The sequence below is a fragment of the Epinephelus lanceolatus genome, chromosome 23, assembly GCF_041903045.1.
Source record: "Epinephelus lanceolatus isolate andai-2023 chromosome 23, ASM4190304v1, whole genome shotgun sequence".
Taxonomy (NCBI): domain Eukaryota; kingdom Metazoa; phylum Chordata; class Actinopteri; order Perciformes; family Serranidae; genus Epinephelus; species Epinephelus lanceolatus.
In genome coordinates, this window is record NC_135756.1 from 18,240,393 (window position 1) to 18,256,178 (window position 15,786).

At 41.9% G+C, this 15,786-nt stretch overlaps 2 protein-coding genes across 7 annotated transcripts in view; one reads left to right on the top strand and one right to left on the bottom strand.

The window, feature by feature from the left end:
- Nucleotides 1-7,641, bottom strand: part of LOC117249172 (uncharacterized) — a 40,880-nt gene extending 33,239 nt beyond the window's left edge. Inside the window, exon 1 of the mRNA XM_033614606.2 lies at nucleotides 7,513-7,641. The gene's annotated coding sequence lies outside the window, so the exon portion shown is untranslated. The remainder of the gene's footprint in view (nucleotides 1-7,512) is intronic.
- Nucleotides 427-11,143, top strand: LOC117249173 (uncharacterized). 6 transcript variants are annotated; one of them, XM_078165013.1, is made up of 11 exons: nucleotides 429-648; nucleotides 1,686-1,896; nucleotides 3,908-4,080; nucleotides 4,366-4,611; nucleotides 6,980-7,194; nucleotides 7,362-7,448; nucleotides 7,569-7,664; nucleotides 8,291-8,401; nucleotides 8,664-8,781; nucleotides 9,253-9,528; nucleotides 9,707-11,143. In XM_078165013.1, coding segments are annotated over exons 2-11 (2,268 nt in total). In that variant the 5' UTR covers nucleotides 429-648; nucleotides 1,686-1,894; the 3' UTR covers nucleotides 10,651-11,143. The 6 variants fall into 6 exon arrangements, with proteins under 6 accessions (XP_033470498.2, XP_033470499.2, XP_078021139.1 ...); XM_078165014.1 differs by having other exon boundaries at nucleotides 429-631; XM_033614607.2 differs by having other exon boundaries at nucleotides 427-1,896.
- Nucleotides 11,144-15,786: the final 4,643 nt, after the last annotated feature.

The following is a 15,786-nucleotide window of genomic DNA, read 5'->3' on the forward strand; positions in this document are numbered from 1 at the left end:
ACATAGCTACTTTTCACTACCTTACATTTATACATTTAAACACTAGTTAAACTGCAGATTCAGACTAATAATATGGCTTCACGTGTATTTGCTGTGGCTAAACTCTTTACATTTGTAAAAACCTGTAACATTTTTATGTTAAATTAAAGCAAGTGTTTACAGAGTAAATTATTTCTATATTTGTGGATCATGGTACACATTTATAGATTGTCAATATATTCACGTAATGGTTGTTATGTGTGACAAAAATGTAAGTAGCCTCGCAACCAGTCAGTCAGTTTCTTGCTTATCACCCTTTTAAAGTCAGTAAAATGAAATGTAAACTTTAAATGAGTTCAAACTGCAAACGACGCAACGCGCCGACTGCGCATGCGCCAGTTACAACTTCCTCCAGTCCAGCAGGTGGCGTCAGCTCCTGTAACTGTTTTCTCAAAGCGACGAAGAAGAAGACAACAAAATGGAGTCTTGTTTTGATCGGAGGCTGTGCGAGAAGGTCCGCCGCCGTATGACTCGTTTTTGAAGGGATACAAAGACAGCCAAATGTTGTCGAACTCCGGTCGGGAAAAAAATAACACAACTGCCGTCATAGTACCGAATACTGCAGTCAGTTTTCATCACAGCGCTCCCTAAGGTTAGAAGGACTAGAAAGTGAGTCCAGTTTTAATTGTTTAAGGTTAAAAGTTGGCTGCTTTGTCTTTAAATGGATCTGCGAGTTACCATGGGCTTGCCACATTATGCATTAATCGATAAGTTTACCCTTCGTAAAGTCCGCTGAATATGATACTTTTACGATAGTGTGCTGCAACTGCTTGTTAGCATGCTAGCTTACACGGATACTACAACGTTACATGCTAACGTGTGTTTTTGAAAAAAGTTGTTGTATTCAACGTTAGGTTTTTGCAGATACATTGTATTAACTCCATACTGATAGTGGATTACCAGGATATACTTTGATTGAGGATTGTAGCTCCCCTCGGTACAGAAGCTGAGTAGCATCAAAGAGCATGGATACCAAGAGGCGAAGCTAGAGTGCCGAAGTCACGCCCCTTCCGGTGAAGCTCATGGGACCTTAGATCGGGAAAAAATATGAATGGCAGTGAATGAGGAGAGAAATATTATCTTTTGGTCCCGTTTGAGTTGCGACATGAAATCCAAATATGTCGTTAATGAATTTAAAACATAAATTTTAAGGTCAAGAAAGTCATACTTTGTGGTAAAACTGTTGATATCAGCTTTTGAAAAAAACGTAATTAGAAAAACGACACAGGAGGCGGTCGCGTATGTGACGTCATAGCTTTCGCTCGCTTCCTGCAGCTTGGAGTGACTGCAACCTGGCACAAAACACACAGACATCTTCAATCATAAATCGATTAATCATAAAACAGTGGAATTTCAGCGGGGAGGCCAAGCTACAAGAAGCGAGCGAAAGCTATGACGTCACATACGCGACCTCCTCCTGTGTACTCTTGAGTCTTTCCAATTAAAAAGCATATGTATGTATATATATAAATCTATCTATCTATCTATCTATCTATCTATCTATATGTGTGTGTGTGTGTGTGTATATATATATTTATATTTATATATATATTTATATGGCATGACGGAAGTGACATGGAATACCGGAAGTTACTTTTTTTGCACGCAGGAATGGCGCAAACATTTGAAATGCATTTCTTTTTCAGACTACACAGTATATAAATGTAATTTGGAGTGCAAGCCCACTGCACACTTCCACTGTCCCTCCTGCAAACGATTATTAGAAAGAAGAGACCGGTTTGTAGACCATTTGGGACAGTGCGTCCAACAAGCTGTTGAAGAGGAGCAGGAGGAGCAGCAGAAGGAGGAGCAGGAGCAGCAGCAGCAGCAGCAGGAGGCCAAAGAGCCTCTGAGCATGTATGCTTCAGTAACTTTACCAAGGGTCAACATAAGTGGTTTTACAGAATGCAACAGTCATAATGCTTAAAATTTCCATCTCATGCCCCAGTAGTTCACCTGGTAGAGTGCATACGACAAACTTAAAGCTGAGCCCTTACCACACTGGCCTGGCTTCCAGTCCAACCTCAGGCTCTCTGCCGAATAAAGCAGTAATGCCAAAAAATAATCTTTTAAAAAAGTGCAGCTCAATTTTTTTGTATTTTTGTAGTGCATTTTATATTATCTTTTTTTTTTTTTTGTAGAAATGATATACGTGGGCACGGAGGTCCTTTTGTGACTTTTTTCCCCTATAAATCTGGATTTTCATGAGAAATTAGACTTAAATTTTCTGATTAGTCAATGTCTTGTCGGTAAAGTTATATAACACAAAATTCCAAAATTTGATTCTCTGATGTGCAGTTCCCTTGAAGATCCTCTGGATCATTAAAAAGTAGGCTAAACCTGATCTAATGAACACACATTTTTGTTATTGGTTACATCTGTGTAATAAAAGGAAAACATGTAGGCTATAATATCCATCTCTGTACATAGACTACAGGAACACAGGAAAGATTAAGCTGTTTGAAGTAATGGTAGCCTAAAGACCACATTGAAATGACTCTTGTCAGTTTTGCTATACGATTCATCATAATGGGAAGTAGTAGTGTTGTTTTTTTTTTTGTTTTTTTTAAAGGTCCAAAGACAAGACTAGTTTATGCACATGGTAAGTTATGGTATATAGTTAAAAGAATTAACGTTAGATCTTAATGTCTTGCCTGATTAAATAAGGGTAAAATAAATAAAAATGGACAATATAAATGGACAATTCATACACGCTACGTTAAGCAATTTTAATTTAAGAAAGGAAAGTCACAATTTTGTTTTACTAAAAAACAACAAAAAACAAAGTTGACTTGTATGATTAAATAAAGGTAAAATAAATGGACAATTCATCAATTCATAGACGCTATGCATTCATTCATTCATTCATCTTCTAACCGCTTCATCCTCTTGAGGGTCGCGGGGGGGCTGGAGCCTATCCCAGCTGACATTGGGCGAGAGGCAGGGTACACCCTGGACAGGTCGCCAGACTATCACAGGGCTGACACATAGAGACAGACAACCATTCACGCTCACATTCACACCTACGGACAATTTAGAGTTATCACTTAACCTAGTCCCCAGTCTGCATGTCTTTGGACTGTGGGAGGAGAAAACCGGAGAGAACCCACGCTGACACGGGGAGAACATGCAAACTTCGCACAGAAGGGCTCCCACACCTGGGATCGAACTGGCAACCCTCTTGCTGTGAGCCCTAGACGCTATGCAATTTTACTTTAAAAAGTTGTAAAAAAAGAGTGAAAAGTCACTTCCTACCTAAATGTCAACATGTCAGTCCGTCACAATACGTTAGTACCAAATATTAGTGAGTCAAATTTTGACTCTTGTCCTCTTAAGGTGTTCGTAATTTGGCCATTTATTGTTGTTGTTTATCTTTTTTGTGATTAATATTAAATGTTGATTTAGTGCCTAATAAATTTCCACACTGTAGACACATCTTAAATGTCATCAACATCAAAGTGTTCAGTGTGGCACCAGGGTCAAAGGCAAAGACATCGAGGAACAATTACCCCTAGGATCTCACCAAAATACCCCCTATGGTGCAGTTTCACTTTTTGAGCAGTGTCATGCCAGAACCCCCATCAATGCTTGATCAGAGCCACGGTGTGTAGCCCTGCCTGAAAATACAGATAGACACACTCTGGCAATTATAGTGATAGGATTTCAGCCGACTCTTAAGTATGATGATCATTGTTTTAAGCATGACTGTATAGCAAGTATGAAGTGATTTAAGGGACACATACAACCTAAGATTAATCCAGGACAGATGATCCAAATGTATTTTGTCCAATTCTAGGCCTGGGCTTCATTGTCTGTGAAACAGATTTAAAGGGTTTGAATATGACTAACTATGTTGTCTCTTTTTTAGGATGCATATTACAATACAAAGTGGGCAGTCGCTGCCAGACATTGAAAGATGCAGCACATGCTGCAACAATTATCATTGTCCATTCTGCAGCTCAACATTTTTTAGACCTACAAAGTTGAGCAAAGTACAGGTACATCTGGACAGCCACTTCACTCGTGCAGTTGTTCATGAAGGTAAGATTTGGAACCGTCTCTCAGGAAATGCTAATAAAGTTACCATGTGTCTGACAGTGCATTAATACCAGATATGCACAATGTTGTTCATATAGTCTGCTGTAGGTTAGTTGATAGTGGACAATAATAGTTCATCACAAGCAGTCAGAATGTGACAATAGAATTAATTTGAGCAATAAATTTAAATAAGTCCCTCTCTGATTTCTGTTGAATAACAAACTTAATTCAGACTGTGGGGATTCATAATTGTCTCTATAATGATACTAAAATGAAATTATGTTTCAGGGTACACCATCCACAGATGTGGTTTAGGCTGTCGGCCCCAACTGCATTATCACTGCATCAACTGCCAGTCAATGCTGGTGAGAAAAGCAGACTTTGTTAAACACCTGGCAATATGCAGAAAGAGACAGTTGGCTGTTCGACTGCCTCCATCACCCTCACCTCCCACCTCTGTGGCAGCTCCATCACCCTGGCCTTCCAGTAGTCCTCACAGCAGGCCTATCTCTCTGGCCCAGTTAATGATCAAAGGTAAGGGTTTTCAATTGCAATTTGAAGTAAAATATCAAGTTGGCAATCATTGTGTTGTCTGTTACCAATTTCGTGAAGTGGAAGACTTCACGCAGAAGCTTGTAAAGAGAAGGAAGATCGAGGGATGGAATTTCTATTAAAAATGGGGAAAAAAACACTTGTCTCTCATTTAATATTTCTTATTGGTTTTTTTGTACATTTTTACATATTTATAAATGTTCAGTTTAATAATTTTAATCTGCCCTCACCGTAATCCTTGTGTTATGTTTTTGTAATCTTTAACATCTGGTGAAGAGTCAGTCAACTCAGCTTTATTTATCAATCATACAGTAACAGACGTAACAGAGGTCTTTTACTCCATGTACGCGATGAAACGCGCTGACTGCGCACGCGCCATTTACAATTCGCTCCAGTCCAGTAGGTGGCGTCAGCTCCTGTAACGGTTTTGTGAAGGCGACGAAGAAGAAGACGAAAATAAAATGGAGTCTTGTTTTGATACGAAGCTGTGCGAGGAGGTCCGCCGTCACCCGCACATATATGACTCGTCTTTGAAGGGATATAAAGACAGCCAGATGCTGTCGAACTCCTGGCGGGATATCGCGCGGGCGGTCGGGAGAAACGAACACAACTGCCGTTACAAGTGGAAATACCTGAGAGACAGATACGTGAGGGCCAAGAAGAAACAGCAAGAAAAGGGCGGTAGCGCCCACATACCTCCTATCATCTCCAAGTTAGACTGGCTCTCTGACTTCATCAAATATCGACCGGTAACTGGACTGGAGCGTGGATCCGGACATGCGCATGCGCTGAACGCCGCACAGACGCGAACCGACAGTTGTAGTATGAATGGAGCCGCGTGCGCCTCCGCGCGACCGCTAGAAGTCCGCAGCTGTCCGCAGAACACGCAGAGTATGTGCAAGCATCACGCTACCGCCACCTACTGCTGCACAGTGTGGACCACAAATTACACACTGATACTGTCTGTCTAATAAAATATCAAAGAACAGAATACTGACAAGTTAATTATAGTTTAGTTTTGTTTGGTCATTTTCCAACTCTAATATTCTGTTAGATAGACACTACATAAAGGTAACGCTTTTGCAGCATAAAAAAAAAGAAAAGGAAACAAAACAGGACTAAAAATAGGATGTGTCCTCTGAATAAAACTCCTGGATTCTAGCTGTCCATCATGCTTACATTACAACAGCATGAAATAATGTGTGTGACAGTTATTGTATGCGGACTGAAATTAATATGCAGCTGTGTTTATATGATTTAATAATTTAACTAGGGTTGCATATTGTAAGGGACTGTTCGTCATTTATGAGGGGGGTGGGGTGCAAAAAAGAAGGCATGTCAGATAATTTTCACAGTGGGGAGGCACTTATGTTTTTTTATTTTGGCTTAGGGGAGGGATATACAAGCTAAAATGGTTGTATTTTGTATTTGTTTTACTATTAATTTTTAAAGAATAAAATGCAGATTTTTAAAGAAAAAATGGCCAGAATACACAATTTATTTTAGCGAGAAACTGTAAAAACAAAAATTATTGTTAGATTTTTAAATATCAGACAGTTCTTGGACACATCATGTGCGATGAATCTTTCTGTCCAACCCCCCCCCAAAAGACCATAACTTAATCTGAGTTTCAAATAGTGATATTTCATCAAAATCACTTTATCCTACGCCTCTCTTAAAATTTGTCCGAAAATAAACCGTTTGCATGAATTAAACGGCGTGCATGACAAGTAAAAAGTTGTTGTTGTTTTAACTCCAGGATTTTGTCTTTAACTTTCAAACATAAAAGGATAAGTTTTAAAAATCAAATTACTAATTTGAGGTAGAGTCATGCATTTTCCACCAGTCACTTAGGCAGGCTCACACAAAAATATTTGTAGCTTCCGGAAGAGTAAAAAACAAAAGAAATAACCCTGAAGTCACACCCAGGCCACCCCCTCCTCTGATGAATAAAGAACAGCCCCTAAGTAGTTTCCTTAATCTATCACGGGTAGCATTAACAATCAGTGAAGTGATTAATTGTGATTTTTTTTTTTAACATAAAAACTTTGCTTATACCAAACCACACCAAATGCAATCTTCCTCAGTCAAAGTTCACAGCAATATATTGCATATTCTCTGACAGCATTGCACAGCCTATGAAACACATAAAAATTTAGCGACTGACTAGTTATTGTAATATATGTCCCTTATTCCAGAGCAGGTTGTGGTTGAATGTTAAGAAAGATGTAATATAACTGTCAAAGATGCTACGAAGTGATAAATATACTGTTATTGTGCATCTGTTTAAGTTTTGAGACTGCACAAGTTAATAACATGGTGTTTATTGTTTTACTGCTTGCATCTATAGACCTGCCGTTGGAGCCTCGCCTTCCTCTGTCATCCCTGCACCTCCTGGTTCCTCCACTGAGGTTGATGTCAGCCTGTATGTGGCAGGTGGCCCAGGAGCGAAATGTGGACCAGTATGATAAACTGGCCGAATTCATCACACTGGTGATAGAGATGGTCCCGGAGCTTCTGAACTACAAGCAGAAGGCTCAGCTAATCCTGGGACTGAAAGCGCGGGTGAGTCAATGTCCTCATCTTTCCTGTTCATTTATCATCATCATCATGTCATAGTCCCCTGGTGAGGGTCATTTTCAAGGAATAATGCATCTATTGTCTGGTGTGTCAAAATGTAACAGTTTTATTTTGACAGTGAAGCTTATAAGGTTTGACTTTGTGTTTTTCAGCTCATCCTTGAGTTCATAAAGAGGACAGATGTTGACTGTAAAGCTATCCAGGACCATCTTCTTAGTTTCCAGCAGAGGATGACAGAGGTGGGCAATGTAGCAGAGGCATCTGTCAGAGAAGGACGGATTATAGTCTTTAGGTGTTGCTTACCTTCAGTTATACATTGTTAATGCATGGAAATGAACTTCAACTGGGCTTCACGACAGGACCAAGATGGAGAGGTGGAGATGTCAAAGTCAGCTTTTGTGGAGCTGGTTCAGACACTGCTGGCAGACCAATCTGAAAAAGAGATTTTTTTCAAGGTGAGTTTTATCCTTACATTTCTTTCAGGGGTGTCAGTTGTTAAAGGGACAGTTCATCCCCAAATCAATTATATATTTTTCCTCTTACCTGTCATGCTATTTATCAGTCTAGATTGGTTTGCTGTGAGTTGCTGAGTGTTGGTTATCGGCCGTAGAGATGTCTGCCTTCTCTCCATTATAATGGAGCTAGATGGCACTTGGCTTGTGGTGCTCAAAGCGCCCAAAAAATACATTTGAAAAAACTCGTCCATGAGTAGATGCACTCTTCCTTCTGCGCAGTGATACAGATGGTGTGTGTAGTTTAGTAAAATTTAAATAGTTCCTACATGAAACTGCTCACAACAGATTTTTTTCTTGGTGCCTTGAGCACCACAAGCTGAGTGCCATCTTGTTACATAGCACTGGAGAGAAGACAGACATCTCTACGGCTAATATCTCCAGCACTCAGCAACACACACTGAAATAATGTAGACTGATAAAAAACACTACAGGTAAGAGGAAAAATATGTTTGTGATTTGAGGGTGAACCGTTTCTTCAGGTCTATTAACATATGCATCTACCTCAGTAGTTTTTTTCTGTATATTTGATACATGATGTTTCTTTTTTTTTTTTTTCCATGTCAAAGGAGGTCTACTCTGTACAATATGGAGCTCGTTTTGATACAGCGCTCCAGATCCTGGTGTGGGAGTTCTTCTACCAACTGGAAGAGTTGCTCCCAGTACCAAGTTTTTCACAGGTAGGCAGCAAGCTGAAAATAAACTGACCGTCCAACTGACCTTCCTGACCTTGTCTAAGTAATTAGCCGTCATGTCACAATGGCTAGTAGAATAAGAGTTCTTACTAAACCACAACACAGATTATAAATGTAGACCCACATAGTGGACAATGAAGAATGATCTTGGAGGAAGATGCAGGAGTTCAGAGACTTTAAAATAAATAAATGTATAGATACACATGATAAACCTTGTTTTTAAAGTACCCCCACTCTTCTTTTCTAGGTATTCTCCATGTTTGACGTGTCTTCCCACAACTGTGAGTTTGAGCGGTTTGTCTCCGACCCTCAAGATCTGAGGAGGATTCTGCAGCGCCAACAGAAGCGACAAAAGTTGACCAAAAGTAAGAATCTGGCATTATTCCCAATTACAGTCGAGATGCACTGAGACACCTTTTCCACTAATGTGCCATGAAAATTTGCTTCAGCCAACCGCCACTCCCCATCTAATACCCACCGTATTATCTATTACAATTACCATAGAGACCATTTATTACCTCCGTCAAGAAGATCATGTTTTCGCCGGCGTTGGTCTGCTTGTCTGTTTGTCTGCAAAATAACTCGAAAAGTTTTGAACGGCTGTTGATGAAATTTTCAGGAAAGGTTGATAATGGGACAAGGAACAGATGATAAAATTTTGGTGGTTATCGGTTCAAGCGAAGTGGATAAAATAATAAAATGGCGGGAAATCCAAGCTGCTTGGCAGAGGTCTGCGCTCTCTGAGTGCTCTAGTTTTGCTACTGCTGCCTGCCTGTCTGCCTGACAACTAGCATGCCTCTAGTGCCTCTAACAAGAACATTATCTCCGTTTCTCAGGCGAATTCACCTTCATGTCAGACACTATCCTCTCCACGCTGGCATCTAAACAGACTTCAGCGGCATTTCAAGATCATGCTTATCAAAAAATTGATGATCGAGATGGAGACGGGAAACCAGAAGGAAGAAATCAAGAAAAGCCACAAAGTAAGGATGATGAAGAGACTGACGACAGTTCCATTGAAACTAACCCAGACACCCGGCTGCAAGAGCGCGGCCTGTCACCGCTTACATCCTCTCCATATTCTGAAGAAGCTGGTGCGGCAGATGACGGCGGTGAGCATCTTTAGTATCATGATTTTCTGGGTAATCTAAAAAAAACCTATTTTGTTTTTTTTATTGAATCACTGTCACAACAGGAATTGTTCGGAGGATTTTCTCAAGCAGGATACTACTTGGCATGTAGTCTCTGTTGAGTGAACTCATCTCTGATTCTCTTGTTTTCTGTTGGCAGAAACAGCTGGTGAAGCCGCCGTCCAGCCACCCAGATGCTCAGAAAGCTCAGTGGAAGGAGTGGAGGAACATCTGGATCTGAGGATAAACAAGGAGCCGTCAGAAGAGAACACAATCCAGTCCTCGGCAGGAGACAGAGCCGATGTCTCTCTTCCATTCAGTGAGGACTCCTTAAGCGCCAGTGAAAACACCTGCCTGGAGTGTGGCGAGACTTTTGCACGTCGTTCCTCTTTGAAAAAACATTATCTTGTTCACCCTTCGGCACGGCCGTTCAAGTGCACTCAGTGCGATAAGGCCTATAAATACAACAAAGACCTGAAACAACATTTGCGTAATCACTTTAACCCTAAAATCCTGGCCTTCGCTTGCAGCGTTTGTGGGAAGAGATTTAATTCTCAGGCTTTGCTCACAGTCCACATGCGTCATCACAGCGGAGAGAGGCCGTACGCCTGCTCGTACTGTGACAAGAGGTTCCTGACGAAGCCAGTCTTGACGACCCACGTGCGTCTTCACACCGGCGAGCGCCCGTATGCCTGCAAGTTTTGCGACAAGACATTCACACAGCTATACCCGCGCACCGTGCACCAAAGGACACATAACAAAGAGAAGCCGTACCTGTGCAGCACATGTGGTATGTCCTTTAGTGGCTCTGGGGCCTTGCTGGTGCATACACGCACTCACACGGGGGAGCGGCCTCATCGGTGCGACTTGTGCGGAAAACGTTTCGCCACAGCCATTCAGTTGACGGTTCATCGGAGATTCCACACCGGGGAGAGGCCGTACCCTTGCTCACATTGTGACAAGTCGTTCCACAGTAGTACAGGACTGAAGAAACACATGAGGACACACACGGGAGAGAAACCTTACAAGTGTGTAACGTGTCACAAGACGTTTTCTCAAAGATCCAACATGAGGATACACCTCAAAGTCCACAAGAACCTCTAGCATACTGTTGTTGATGCTCGTGGGTGTTCACGTTACTGTATGAAAGGCTGGTTCATTGCTATGTCAAGACAGTCTGTTTTGGTGCATCTCCATGTCAATAAATCACCAACATGTATGTTTGCATGTAAATATTGACTTAGGACACTCAGATAGTACAGATGTGGATTAATGTGTACATATATGAACCTCACATTTTAAGAGACCATTGTTAAAGAGTATATGTTTAGGTTAGGTTTATGTTAAAGACTTTTCAATAAAAATAAATACCAAAATTAAGGAGTGAGTGGTCTTATGTTTGACATAGTGACAAACGTGTGTGACTGAGAGATAGTCATCAGTTATACTGTAGAATCTGAAAAAGGGTGTGTGATAAATAATGTTTTGCACAACTTATAAACATTTTTTGATAATATTCTTATAAATTTACTTGTTTTAAAATTTGCAACCAAAAAATGTACTGGGCAATAAACTCGTCACTACATTGTTTCAAAACATATCTTTGGCCTTTCTGTGCTTCAATATCTTGTCAGTTATTGGTTGACATAAAAGCCAATATGGATATATGTGCAATGAGCAAATATCGGCTAATATTGGCCTGGCTTATTCTTATTTCAGGCTCTATTTGAGAGGGTTAACTCCAATGAAACAGTGTAACTCCTTTATTTTGCCAAATATTACTTATCATGAACTTAAGTCCATAGGGTTATACTGTTCATGGCCCTAATGAATGTGTGTACCGGCTAAACACAGCTTTGTTTTAAAGTAAGTTTCTGTATAAGACCATCAGGCATTCATGGGAACAGGGAAGGATGACAGGAAATATATTGCTGTCAACTATGATTGAGGAGCAAACCGTGGTTGCTCTTATGACTCATACTTACATTGGGCTCACTTCGATAGTGAATTAAATAGTAAAAATCCCCTGGAACTCCCTCAAGGACCTCTATGAGCCACCAGACCTCTCATTGAGAACCAATGCGCAAGACCATCAGGGAGCCATGGCAACAATGACACAAAGGTAAATCAAGAAATTGAGATCCTGTCCCAGGATTGGCTTGTGTGACTAAATGACAGGCGTCTGATGTCACCTCAGTATTCCCTCCCTGGGAATTGAACACAGGCTACAGCAGTGCAAACACTAAATCTTTTAGCCACAAGACCATACCGGAATCATCACACCCTCCTCCACCCCACTGATCTTCAATCACCTTATCCAGACCTCGGCTCCTGCTTCATCTCATGTCAATAAGACCATTACCACCACCAGCATCTAGACTCCATAGGGGGGTTCTCTAATCTACTATGTCTTTACCACCCTGCTGGAATAGATGACATCACAATCGCCAAAGATTTTTCACATTTCTCATACTTAGGTGCACATGTAAATAAACATCCTTTTCTCTAAGAATGAATCTCTCCCGACTGAACAAAATTACAGGCATCTGGTGTCAGGCTTCTCGAGCTCTGGATACCTGGAAGGATGACATGAATGTAAATCAAGCATTTACAATCCTATCCCAAAACTTGCTTGTTTAACTAACTTACAGGCATCTGGTGTCAGGCTTCTGGAGACATGGCAGTGGGGAAGGATGACACAAAGGTAAATCAAGTAATTAAGATCCTGTCCCAAAATTGGCTTGTTTAATTAAATTACAGGCATTTGGTGTCACCTCAGAATTCCCTGATTGTGAATCACACCCGGGCTGCCACCGGATCCTTGCCACTAGACCAGCAGGTAGTCATTTCATGTCACCTCAGCATTCCCTGACCGGGAAATGAATCCAGACCGTGGTGGTGAGAGCGCTGTCAGGACCTTGTGACAAGGTCACTGCTGCGATAAGGGAGTATGTCATGATGCCAAAGCTTCTCGACATAGTGATGCAGCTCAGTGGAGAAAGCGTGGAAAGAGGTGAAATAACTGGGTTGACGTTGGCACTTATTTTTACACTCTGGGCAGGGTCTGGATGGGTTTTGACTGCTGCTGGGCCTCCATGGGGGCGGACAGGCTCTGTGGGTGCGATAAGGTGTGGAAAATCTTTAGAAAGCAGCAACAGGCTGTGTATGCTCTATTAGACCCAAGTTTCTAGCGGCGAAGGCTTTCCTAATCCAAAATCATCTTGTGGGCTGAGATGTTGCAATGGTCATGGACACTGTAAACCCTTGAACAATCCATGTATCTTTTCCAGTGTGAAGGACTAACTCTTCAGGTTCTCCTTCCAGGCCAGATTGGCAGGCTGCATCATGTCGGAGAATTGTCCACTCAGACCCATCATCTATCACAGCACAAGCCTCCATATTTCAGTCTACATGAGTCAGTGGAACCTTTGCTATCTTGAGCAAAACCTTTCGTTTCCCTCAACTCCTCAACTGTATTTGCAAGGCAAGAACTGGAGGTGGTCTTGTCTAACAGCTTTACCTTCACTGGTGTGTGGTCTTCCTCTGGCAACTTTTTATTGAGATCTTGTAGGATAAAGAGATGTCAGTGGCTGCATGTCTTGCAGGGTGCCTTCAGTGTGCATTTTGCCTGATGACTTCAACCACAGTGGCAGCACAGTATATTGCTCTTTATCCAGGTCACCATCTGCTCGTAAATGGTGGGTATTGACATAATAAGGGCAATAGGTCTTTGTTTTCTCACAGGGGGCATCAGTGCATTGTGGTACTTCTACTCCTTTAGTCTATGCTGCCTTCTCTGCACTGAGATGTGGAGATATTTCCATGACTGGGTACTTCTTGTCTTTCCAATGCTCTCCATGGGGAATAGAATTGGGTGCTATCCTCATAGACTTGTATCTCAACGTCTTACCAATCCCCAAATCCCCACAAAGACAAGCAGTAAGAAGTATAACTTACAACTTCAGAAGATTGGAGGAAACACGCTGTACTGCCAGCCATGCCACTTGGGCCAAATCACAGACCATGCCAAACACAGAGAATCCAGGAAGAAACAAGAGCGTAAACTGAGCATCAGAGCATCAGACACCTGCCCGGATAATAGTTATGCCAGTTCCTCCCAGCAATCAGGGAGCAGGCATTATTGAACCACACCTGGTGTGCAGGTACTGAGGAGGGGGAGAGAAGGGAAATTATCCCATTCTGCCACACAAATCTACACAATGCATATTAAACATGATCATTAACAGATTAATTGACAACTGAACACTTTTATTCTAACATATATGACTTAACTATCTCCTAGTGCTCTTCTTAGCAGCAATTGAAAACACTGAATACTAAACACTGGTAGCCAAAACAGATTATAAACTATGCAAAAACTGTTAGAAAAGGTTTGGTACTTACAAATAGCTACATGCAACAGCAACAAGCAGCTTCTTAAAATCCCAAATGCTTCAACTGCAGAAACTGAGCAACTAAAAATGCTCTCCCCTGCTCCTTCAACACCTGCTCTTTAGCCACCTCACAACGCTACCTCAGTCCTGGAAATGCTCCAACCTGATTGGTAGTCACTGCCCATATTAGAGTGACAAAGGCCAGTGAGTGTGCATCTCAGCCAATCCAGAAGCCTTTTCCACAAAGATCCTGATACTGAACCCAGGCTGTGTTGGAGAAAATGCTGAATCCTAGACATTAGAGGAGCTACGACAACAATTAGTTATGACACAAACACTTCTTCAACTAAGTGTCCCTAGACTACTACTTGATTGGGAATTGAACCCAGGCTGTAGTGGTGAGTGCTGAATCCCAGCCACTAGAGCAGCAGGGAAGCATAGCAAACAGAAAGGGTGATGACACAAAGGTGTAGAGTTGGATTTTCCTTCAGCATTCCCTGACTGGGAATCGAACCCAGACCGCAGCAGTGAACGCGCTGAATCCTAGCCACTAAACCATCAGGGAACCATGACAATCAGGAAGGATGACACGAAGGTAAATCAAGCATTTAGGATCCTGTCCCAAAATTGGTTTGTTTCTATAAAGTACAGGGGTCAAGTGTCTCCTCAGCATTCCCTGACTGGGAATCGAACCCGAGCAGCAGCAGTGAAAGTGCCGAATCCTAGTCGCTAGACCATCAGGGAACCATGACAATCAGGAAGGATAACACGAAGGTAAATCAAACATTTAGGATCCTGTTCCAAAATTGGTTTGTTCATATAAGTTACAGGGGTCAAGTGTCTCCTCAGCATTCCCTGACTGGGAATCAAACCCAAGCAGCAGCGGTGAAAGTGCTGAATCCTAGCCACTAAACCATCAGGGAACCATGACAATTAGGAAGGATGACACGAAGGTAAATCAAACATTTAGGCTCCTGTCCCAAAATGGGTTTGCTTCTATAAAATACAGGGGTCAAGTGTCTCCTCAGCATTCCCTGACCAGGAATCAGATCCTGGCAGTGGTGGTGAGAGCACCGAAATCCCAGCCACTAGACCATCAGGGAACTGTGGCAACTGGGAAGGATGACATGAAGGTTTATGTCAAGTGCAGGGGTTGAATTTCCCTTCAGCATTCTGTGACCTGCGGCCTTCCGTCAGCTCCCAAGTCACATCATACCAAAGGGTTCAGTGAAGAGGCATTTGTTTGTCAAACCTTCAGTATCAGGATCTTTTCTGACACCTCAGATGATCACACCTGCAGGACAAACTATACGTCTAGTACTCGCAGTACTGTCAGTAATTCAGAGCACCAAATCAGTGTGCTTACCACCACAGTGGAAGCTGGAGCCACTCCAAAGAGGCCATATGGACAAACTGTAGAAGCAAATACATGTAAAAAGTGTAGCCAGTTTCCTACTGCTGACACTGGACAGATTTCAGTGTCGAGGCAGGGAACATACGTCTCTCAATATTTAGAACATGGACCTTGCAGAAAAAAAAAATTAAAGACAATGAAAGGATAATTGATGCAGAAAACGCAAATATTCATTGGAAAGTTGACTGGTGCTGCTTTTGACACCTCTCGCACTGGCACATGTCAACCACCAGATGACAGTAATGGATTTACATTAAGATATGTTTTGCATTCACCAGTGACAGATCCTCCAGTAGGAAATGATATCTAAAGCTGATGCAACAGCTAAAGCAACACCCTGATTCAATGCTTACAGTCAGTCTGTGGAAGAGGTACCACCACTAATCCTGGCAATGCAGTTCACCTGAATGTGTTCTTCAGTGAGGGATCGTC

Excerpts from the sequence above, each read along its gene's own strand:
- LOC117249173 (XM_033614607.2), top strand. The coding sequence starts at position 1,496 with ATGTATATATATAAATCTATCTATCTATCTATCTATCTATCTATCTAT. Across the intron at positions 4,612-6,979 it reads GGCCCAGTTAATGATCAAAG|ACCTGCCGTTGGAGCCTCGC; the intron begins GTAAGGGTTTTC and ends TTGCATCTATAG. Across the intron at positions 7,449-7,568 it reads TCCAGCAGAGGATGACAGAG|GACCAAGATGGAGAGGTGGA; the intron begins GTGGGCAATGTA and ends GCTTCACGACAG.